Consider the following 10200-nt stretch of genomic DNA (forward strand, 5'->3'; position numbering starts at 1 on the left):
ACCTGGCCACTGCACTGGCCGTGTGCCAAACTACAGTTCGTCAGGTAAACTTTGTTTGTAATGGTGCGTCATTACACCTCCGCCGATGAGAAAGTCGGCCGGCTTTTGATCAGGCAGCTCCGACACATGTGTTCGGTATGGACTATGGTTCCCTGCCAAAGACTTGAGTTTGATTGAGTTGATTCAACAGTACATGTTCCCTGTGCACGAGGTGTCAGCTGCTCTTGAAAAGTTGAAGTGCATCGGCCCCGAATGGGTGCAACCAAATGTTTAGGCTGAGTGAAAAGCACTTCCGTAATTCGCAGCTCGCTCTATGCTGCGGCCGTGGCTAAATGCGTTGGTGGCACTCCAGAAACTATAATTGGAGCTATTCAAGCAGTAAGACCAAAAACTTTTTTGTTACTTCAGCAAGGTGTTCCTTGCTTCTCTTGCCAAACTTCACACATCTGTAACTTGGAAAGGATTAAAGATTTTGAAGCCAGGTCCAGAAGGTCAAGGATGCCTCCGACACGAGTCGTAGTGGTGGGCGCTGGTATGTCTGGCCTTGCCACGGCGGCAAAACTTGTAGAAGAGAGTGATTCCGCTGCTAACTTCGATGTGACGATCGTGGAGGCTTCCTCGTATGTGGGTGAGTGTCTCCTGCATTGCAGACTTGGCCTGCCAGTTCTGCTCAACCATGACTACTTACGAGTGTGGTTATACGTTTTCCCCTTTGTAGTTTTGGGAAAGATTTTATGACGCTTGGCTGTCACATGCGTGCAGGTCATCATGACAAATGGGGAAACTGAATGACTCTTGTATTGGGGTTCTAAAAGATTTTGAAAATCTTAAAGAGGAAGTTAAGGCTAAAATCAAAATTTCACCAGTTGTAGTCTTCGGGGTGCTGAGGCGAATGGTCGTGGTCCGAGGAAGCTGAGACGCTCCCTTCCTACTTGAATCCCAATCGAACTCGCGCACTTCCACCGAAACTGGGTGACTGCGCCCTACTAGATGGGGATTTGTATGCAAAATGTCACTAAAAGCGCCATTTCGTTCTTATAAAAGCACGGATGACCGCGATTGGCCCATATGTTGTAGTCTTTTGGACGCTGAGTCGACTGGTTTTGGTCCGAAAAGGCTGCGATGCAGCGTTCCTCCTTTATTCCCAATCGAACATGATTGAACAAGCAGTCACGTGCTCCTGCGTACACCAGTCACCTGGTCACCGTGCCTGCAGGGTACAACTTACTAGCCTGTTTGACCTTTTTTGGGTGTAGTCCTGTCACTCGAGGTGAACTCGAGTTGAACCTTGGCCCAACATATGGGCCAATCGCGGTCATCCGTGCTTTTATAAGAACGAAAGGCGCTTTTAGTGACATTTTGCATACAAATCCCCATCTAGTAGGGCGCAGTCACCCAGTTTCGGTGGAAGTGCGCGAGTTCGATTGGGATTCAAGTAGGAAGGGAGCGTCTCAGCTTTCTCGGACCAAGACCATTCGACTCAGCACCCCGAAGACTACAACTGGTGAAATTTTGATTTTAGCCTTAACTTCCCCTTTAAGAACTTTTCTCAACTTACTCAAGATCTGAAATTGTTTGTCGACGTTGTGTGCTGAGTTTGATACAATGTCATGTACAGTCATGATACAGTCCTACAGTACAGTACGTTAACTTAATGTTTTGCTGTCCATGAGGATGCGACCACAGCTCGGCGAATCCGTAGCTCGGAACGTGCACCCATCGGTGTGTGCGTCTGTGTGTGTGTGTATGTGTCTGTCTGTCTGTGTATCACAAAGTGAATATGTTCGACAACCATTATGCATCACTTCGAAAAAACCTGGAGAGATTTAGAATAAACTGTTGCCCAGTGGACCCAGATACCTTTTACTTTGAGGTCTGGAAAAGAAATTTATGAATGTAGATCCTGGTTCGAGTCCTGGTGGTGACAGTCAATTTTTTCTTCAGACTTTTCCCGTTTGTGTCTTTCCCTCAAATTAGTCAAGAATGTAGATCAATAATATTACTACTTTGCTATGCCCTCCTCAGATATTGAGGCCCAAAGAAAGAAGTGTTGGTTGTATGGGTACTACATGATTATCCGCCACCTGCAGTGTAACTTATAGTGTCTAATAGCCTCACAGCGATACACAAGACGTGCATCTATGCCAGGGAGATCATAGTACCCGAAACGATGTGCGTTTCAACCCCAGATTTGGAAATGTTACGTAATCCATGGTCTATACAACCTGCGATCATGAGCGTGGTCTTAACCTGCTGACTCAAGCGACGCTGTATGCGAGCGGGTATGAATCGGCCCTGCCCCAGTGCTCCACACAGCATTGCTAATCTCTTCCCTGGCAACCATTAACTGTTTATATGTAATGTGTACTAGGGTGGTAAATTGGTAGTGTGTATTGAATGTGGGCTGCAATAGAACACGCAGCTGTGCAGGGTATCTTCCACACACTCTTCCATGCTGTCGAGTTGGTGATCAATTGTCCTATTAATTAGTAGTTCAAAGGTTAGCACCTGTCCGTCCGGTGCCTTCCCTGCATGCTGCATATACATACTGTGCACGGGTCTTGTGACTGTACACCGACCGGTCTTGTGCCTGTACACCGGTCTTGTGGATTGCAGTGCACTTTTCAGTTTTCCACCACACATGTATTGAAGCAGCTTGTGGCTTTGGCGGCAGCAGCCTGCAATATCGTAGGCTTCCAGACCAGCAGCTGACATGTGCTACAGGTGGGTTGTGTCCTGTGGCAATAACTCTTATCAGCACACGATTCTGGCATTGTCCTGGTCCTTTTGGAAATCCAAGGACTTGCACAGGAACCCGTATGGAGGTTGCACATCCCGGTGTGGGGTGCAGAGTAAGCCATGTTCAGTTGTTGCATCGATTTGTTTGTGCTGCCCCCTTGTCTGGCTTTCCAACAACAGGTGGTCGAGTGCGCGTGGATCACCAATGGAGTGACATTGGACCTATCGACATGGGTGGCGAGTTCATTCACGGAGAGAACTCCATCCTAATGACAATGGCGAAGGAACACGACTGGGAAACACTGGCGGTACGTAACCCTGCACTGCGCTGCACTGCACAGCTTTCATGTCGCCCCTGCCCAACTTCTGTGTTCGCTTTCGCACCTGCCTATTTGGTTGATGGCTATGACTGGTGCAGATGTTACAACCAATTAGAAATCAGACGACATGTGCGTATCTACATGTACAGTAAAACCTGTCAAAGCCGACCAAGCAAGGGACCAAGCAAGGGACCAAGCAAGGGACCAAGCAAGGGACCAAGCAAGGGACCAAGCAAGGGACCAAGCAAGGGACCAAGCAAGGGACCAAGCAAGGGACCAAGCAAGGGACCAAGCAAGGGACCAAGCAAGGGACCAAGCAAGGGACCAAGCAAGGGACCAAGCAAGGGACCAAGCAAGGGACCAAGCAAGGGACCAAGCAAGGGACCAAGCAAGGGACCAAGCAAGGGACCAAGCAAGGGACCAAGCAAGGGACCAAGCAAGGGACCAAGCAAGGGACCAAGCAAGGGACCAAGCAAGGGACCAAGCAAGGGACCAAGCAAGGGACCAAGCAAGGGACCAAGCAAGGGACCAAGCAAGGGACCAAGCAAGGGACCAAGCAAGGGACCAAGCAAGGGACCAAGCAAGGGACCAAGCAAGGGACCAAGCAAGGGACCAAGCAAGGGACCAAGCAAGGGACCAAGCAAGGGACCAAGCAAGGGACCAAGCAAGGGACCAAGCAAGGGACCAAGCAAGGGACCAAGCAAGGGACCAAGCAAGGGACCAAGCAAGGGACCAAGCAAGGGACTAAGCAAGGGACCAAGCAAGGGACCAAGCAAGGGACCAAGCAAGGGACCAAGCAAGGGACCAAGCAAGGGACCAAGCAAGGGACCAAGCAAGGGACCAAGCAAGGGACCAAGCAAGGGACTAAGCAAGGGACCAAGCAAGGGACCAAGCAAGGGACTAAGCAAGGGACTAAGCAAGGGACCAAGCAAGGGACCAAGCAAGGGACTAAGCAAGGGACTAAGCAAGGGACCAAGCAAGGGACCAAGCAAGGGACCAAGCAAGGGACCAAGCAAGGGACCAAGCAAGGGACCAAGCAAGGGACCAAGCAAGGGACCAAGCAAGGGACCAAGCAAGGGACCAAGCAAGGGACCAAGCAAGGGACCAAGCAAGGGACCTTCCAAATGCGGCCACCGTGTACAGGTCGTCCCCTTGTCCAGGCCAGGGTCACTTGACTGAAAATAAGATCCCTTAGTCCTGGTTGCAGTGGTTCTCTAGGACAGATGGCCGCCTTGACACGATTTACTGTACAAGCACATGCCATGAGTGTGTGTGTGAAAGCGCTATTTCACAACGGTAGTTACTAGTTAGCCAAACCATGTGTGGACTAGCAAGCTCTTGCTCTTTCTCTTGCTATGATCAGTGTACTAGTTACACATGTACGGACGTTCTAACCTCTGCTGGTCTCTGCTCCTTGTTGTTGCCAACTTTCCTCTTTTGTAGGGAAAAAACGGCTGTGCCGTTAATTATCAGGTGGGATATGATGTCCTGTCAACTGGCCACTCTAATCCTAACACTCTAATGCCACTAAATGTGCACAAATCCATGAGAGTGCCTGTGCAAGCCAATGTCACTGGTCAATTCCATCGTCACCTCCCCGTCGTCCCACTGCACCTCCACTGCCAGCACCGTAGCTCCATCTGCCTCTTGCCATGACACATGATTCCGAGCTGTACGGATGTGTCGCTTGACTTCGTAGTGCGTATGCGCTTTTCTTCTTCTTTTCCTCCTCGGACGGGGAGCCTGCTTTTGTCGCGAACACTATAATTATACAGACTTTTTTCCGGTTCGACAAAGAAAAGAAAAAAAACACAACTCCTTTAATTTAATAATACGACTACAAAGAGTGCTAAATAATCCTTCTTGCTAGCATGTACGTAGGTTGGGCATGGAGTTATACAGTAAAGTAGCTAGGTGAAATCAATACCCCAAAATCAGTGTGCAAAAATGAAGGCACGGGCGGATGGCACTGATGTCTAGCGTAGAACACTGCCGTTATAAAGGGAAAGTGAGTGCTAAATGAATGGGCTAGCAAAACGTCTGTTATGGTGATTGTGAAAAAAATGTACCGTATTTTTCCGGTTGTAAGTCGACCTTTTACGGCTTAAAATAGAAGGAGAAAGGGTGGGGGTCGACTTACAACCGGGATTCGACTTATAACCGGGAACTATCAGAATCTTACAAAAAAATGACCTGCACTGCATGCACGAGTGCACCATGTTTACACATTTTTCCCAGTTTATTGGCCTTTTTCAAGGATTGGGACGTTATATCCTCCAATGAGGAATGTTTACATGATTTGTTGATGTGTTATTAGCAGGAGGTGGTTAGTAGTGCTTCTTTGGGTGAAAACTTTAAAACGCAGAATTGAGACCTCCAGATAGGGGGGTCGACTTATAACCGGTAAAATACGGTACTTGCAGTACATGTACTGTCCTGTGAAAAGAACCTCTGGAATGGCTTTGGAATCGAAGAAAGGGTGGGGCGAGGGCTTGTTACGATGAGGCTACATGCTAGCCTCATTTCACTCAAGGCAAAGCTCGGGAATGACAGTGTGCGGCAAAGATCAATAGTTTCCTGTTACAGTGTGCTGTGAGCTTGTAGTCACCAGTGTGGTATACGAGCTTCGTAGTCGTTGTACGTGTGTGCTCTTGCTGTGTGTTCTTACTGTTCACTGCCCAGGGTCATAATTATCTGTGTAGTTTGTTGGTACTTGTCGAATTTCTACAACATGTGCTGCTTGTGTTGATGTTTCTGGTTAATACTGTATGAATATCGTTACATGTATGGGACCGTTTGTGTGTTGCCGAAGTCCTTGTATATATCGATACACTGCACGCAACTGTGTATACATTGTGTATGCCTGTGTGTGTGGGTGTGTGTAGGTGTATGTATGTACTTGAAGTATGTATACTGTATGTACATGACATATGTATATGGAGGTGGAGGTGTATGTGTCTGTGTGTTTGTATATGGCGGTGTATACATGTAGTCACCTGTGCTGCATCGTCTCAAGCCATGACTGTAATAGTTCTCTGCCTTTGCCTGTATATATCTGGGTAGCTGGGTGCATTGCCACATTTGTATTTGATGACGTGTTCTGTGTTTTTGCATGCTTAATCCTATCTATCCCCGACCCCGGCTGCACAGATTGGACGAAATGTAATAAGAAAACGTGATGACTACGGCGTGTTCCTCGACAACGAGCTCGTACCTCTGTGGGACACCAGACACGAGGTCATGGCCGAAGCGCTCAAGGCATGGGAAGAGATCCAGGAGTGCGGCTGGCGTGCTAACCAGACAATCAAGCGGCGAATACAGCGGCAATGCCCGGGCGAATGCACATCAAGTTGTGACTTGGACAGTGAGTTTGAAGAGGCCGAAGACTGCGCCATCGCCGATAAGTGTGATGAGCTTGGCGTGAGTGAAGGCGCAAGATCCATACTGAAGTGTGTTATAGCGCAGACCGACGGCGGTTGTTGGAATGACTTTGGACTAGCCGACTTCTGCGAGGACTGGCCGTATGGAGAGATTGACTCCAGGTAGGATATTGACTCATTATTGAGAGTTGTTCTTTCTCACCTGCACCTCTCTGCCACATACTAGTAGTTCTTTTAAACTGCATCAAATATTCGCTGGTTCAGTGAACTGCATCAGCTTGTAAATATGACCTGCTCTGCTTTGCAACAGCACCAGTATTCAAAGTAAATGCACTTTGGCGGAATATTTTTCGTACTTTGCATGGGAAAACCTGTTGGTGCCAGGTTGAAACACATTTACACATATTGCAATTTACGAATCCTGCTTGACTTGATACTTTCTCTCTCTCTCTATCTCTCTATCTATCTATCTTGTGTGTGCCAGGTTTGTAGGCTCGTATTACGTCTTGCTAAAGCACTATCTAACGACAATTCATAAAGGTGGCGGGAGAATACAGGTCTCTTCGCCCGTGTTCGCCGTGGAGGTGGCTGAGTCTGAAGCAGACCACCCTGGTGAGTCACTGGAATGTGTGATTATCATCATGTTTCTCTGCAGTGCGGTGGTGTAGCACAGGATATCAGCATGTTCCCCTCAGGCCCTGTCATCCAGCAGGGATGAATTTATTGTCATATTTTTGCATAGCAGCTTCTGCCATACAAAATCACAATTGTGTAGCACTCTTTGATTTTGATTAGCATTTTTCTTTGAAGGTTGGGTGTTTACCACATTGTCCTTCTTGAGAGTGATGCCTGAAGGCCCATTTGCAAAAAAAAAACGACTGAATCATGCATGTGCACGCAGATTGAGTGCCTGCACCACATACACTGCACTGTATGCATGTTACTTGACAGCGCAGGCTAGGCATGGATAGTCTGTATGAATCGCAGTTTTCTGCGAGTCATGTTGACTTTTGAGTAGCAGTAGATTGATTTTGCATCGCAAACTGCGATGCGATACAGGATAAATTCATCCCTGCAGTGTTCTGCTTCAAACTCCCTTTAGCTGAGCAGTATACGTGTATGTTTCTGTGGGGTTTTTTCCCTGAGGCATCATGCTCTCTGCGTCCTGTCTCGGGTCGGCCACTCCAAAGTCCAAAATCTATCTATCTATCTTGTGTGTGCCAGGTTTGTAGGCTCGTACAGTCCTGTAGAATGGTTCAATGCACGCTGAGTCTGTATGTTTCGCACGATGCGGGCATTCTGCAGTCTGTGTGATTGTGCATGTTTCTTGTGCTGTCGCCCAGCAGGCATGGTGGTGCACTTGCGGCGCGCAGCAGGTAACAAGGTGGAGCGTCTGGAGTGCGATCACGTTGTGGTCACTGTACCACTGACCGTGCTGCAGAAGCGCACCATCAGCTTCCGTCCGCCATTGCCCGATCGCGTGCAGCACGCCGTCGACTCACTGCCGATGTATTCGGCTGTCAAGGTATGCATGCGATTCACACGTCACTTCTGGCCGGACACGCTGACCAACTGGGTTTGCAACACGGGTGTTCTCAGCCAATACTGGTGCAACCGTCGGTCGAAGCTGAGCACCCAGCTCAACGACACACCGTCCCTCGATTTTCCCTACGCCGACTTACTGGATCTAACTAACAAAGATGGTTTCGTGGAGAAGGTGAAACGCTCCGATGTCCAAGGACTGAATGGCTTTACTTGTCTGGTTGAGAGCGATGTGGATAGTGATGAGGATCGTGATGTACAGTTGCTGTGTGGGTTTGCTACGGCAGAGGTAGCAGAGGCGGCAAGCAAGTTGGAAGCTCCGACATTGGTGCGGAAGGTGTTGAAACAGCTCGACGACGCTTTCAGGTGAGAATGCAACGCACACCGCTGTTCTGTACCTAAATTCTAAATTGTATTGTAAGGTGTTAGGGCAGCATCAGTTGGCTCTCTTCAGAAGTTTTCAAGAGTGCCAGTATTATCGCTTGACTTATAGGAGTGCATCGAAAACAGTTCCAAACACCTCATGAAACTTATTTCATCAATTTGTATAGGTTTGTAACGGGTTGTTTATCAAAATCCTTTAGCCAGAAAGCAAATCCATTATAGGATTTGTTGGTGACAGTTTAAGAGATACTGCATGTGTATCTGTGACTCTCACATTATCTGAATAATTCCCCTATCCGGACCCCTGCTGAACAGCATGTGCGTGCCCCAAAGGGTTTAGATAGCCTATGCTCCACTGTACATGGCTATCAGTATTTAAAATGATTTGCTGCTGATCTCTCGTGGTTTGGACGTACCTCGCAGCTTTATTGCTGACAAAGCTGTGTGCTGGGCTCACGACCCAACCTCATTCTGCCCTGTATCTCAAACTCTAGGCAGTGATACTTTATGTAGTCCTCAACCAATTGCTTGTACTTGTTTATCTGTGTGTTCAGAACATGTACAAGGCAGGATAAGGCTGCCAGTGGCTGTTTTCAGTCCGCTCTGGTGTGCAACTGGTCGAGACATCCGCACGTCCTCGGCGGCTACAGCGCACCAGCCGTGGGTGGTGTAGCGCTGCGCCCATGCCTGTCCGAGCCCGTGTACGGCGAGCGCTTGCTATTCGCCGGAGAGGCGACGCATCGTCAGCCCAGCAGCGTGCAGGCGGCTGTAGAAACCGGTATCAGAGCTGCGCTGACGATACGCAGCCATGTTGCCACTAGTGCCACAAACACATCGACTATGACCGCCGAAGCACAAAACTAGGAATACATCAAGAACCCGTGTCAATATATTTCAAAAAAATTCCATTCTCATAATCGTATGCGATTTATAAAATTCTATTTAATGTTCTGTTCTCTTCCTCCTAACCTGTGACGGAGCAGTAGTACTGACTTTATCTTCAGCCAGCCGTATACAGTCACAAATGCCAATTCATGCCATTCCACCGTTCTAGAGGGCTGTGTCAAGAGCCACACTGATCACCGACCTAATAATATTATGAAACACACTGTGTTGCGTTCGCTACCTGTCGCTTCCGCACATGCTGATGCTATTGCTGTTTTGTATTCCCTCCACCCTGTAGGCAGCATACAATTTTATTCTATATATTTTCATGGTTTTTTAGTGGTCTGACTTTTGCCAGATATTTTCCATTTCTGAAATGTTTTTAGGCTTACCTTGTTGATATTTGCCCATTCGTCTTCATTGTCAACCATAACCAGTGTCAGCATTATTGAGTATTCCCGGAGAGTACTACAATTATAGTACAATCATAATCAAGTGAGTCTTGTAGTGTGCTTGCACTGTCTCTATCTGAGTCCGAGCAATTGCAGCGCCCCTGGGGTCGAGCTGTAGTCGACATTTGCACGTGGAAGAGGTGTGGAGGAAATAATGGTGTGTGTGTGTGTGTGTGTGTGTGTGTTTGGGTGTGTGTATATGTGTGTGTGTGTGTGTGTGTGTGTGTTTGGGTGTGTGTGTGCGCGTGCGTGTGTGTGTGTGTGTGTGCGCAAGACACACCACTGAAGTACTGTATCAAATGTTGGTGTTAACCATGGACTCTTCCTTCTGCTGCTGCTGCTGCTGTCACAGCAACATATACCGGCACGCGGCACAACTCAATGAAATGCAGACATAGACATTGTGAGTCGGCTAGCACCGCATCCTGAGCATACTGGGCTGTGGATCGGTGCATGACGCTGCCCTAATCATGAAACTGGAATTCATTTGCAAGAGGA

General features: G+C 48.1%; 1 protein-coding gene across 3 annotated transcripts; it reads left to right on the forward strand.

The window, feature by feature from the left end:
- On the forward strand, nucleotides 1–9741 carry LOC135815472 (lysine-specific histone demethylase 2-like). Of its 3 annotated transcripts, none has more exons than XM_065328774.1 (7): nucleotides 1–628; nucleotides 2920–3047; nucleotides 4503–4532; nucleotides 6210–6601; nucleotides 6924–7051; nucleotides 7783–8347; nucleotides 8920–9741. In XM_065328774.1, the coding sequence occupies exons 1-7, from the start codon at nucleotides 499–501 to the stop codon at nucleotides 9227–9229; spliced, it is 1683 nt and encodes a 560-aa protein (XP_065184846.1). In that variant the 5' UTR covers nucleotides 1–498; the 3' UTR covers nucleotides 9230–9741. The 3 variants fall into 3 exon arrangements, with proteins under 3 accessions (XP_065184846.1, XP_065184847.1, XP_065184848.1); XM_065328775.1 differs by having other exon boundaries at nucleotides 2–628; nucleotides 7786–8347; XM_065328776.1 differs by lacking the exon at nucleotides 4503–4532 and having other exon boundaries at nucleotides 2–628.
- Nucleotides 9742–10200: the final 459 nt, after the last annotated feature.

This window comes from Sycon ciliatum, chromosome 4 (assembly GCF_964019385.1).
Source record: "Sycon ciliatum chromosome 4, ocSycCili1.1, whole genome shotgun sequence".
Taxonomy (NCBI): Eukaryota; Metazoa; Porifera; class Calcarea; order Leucosolenida; family Sycettidae; genus Sycon; species Sycon ciliatum.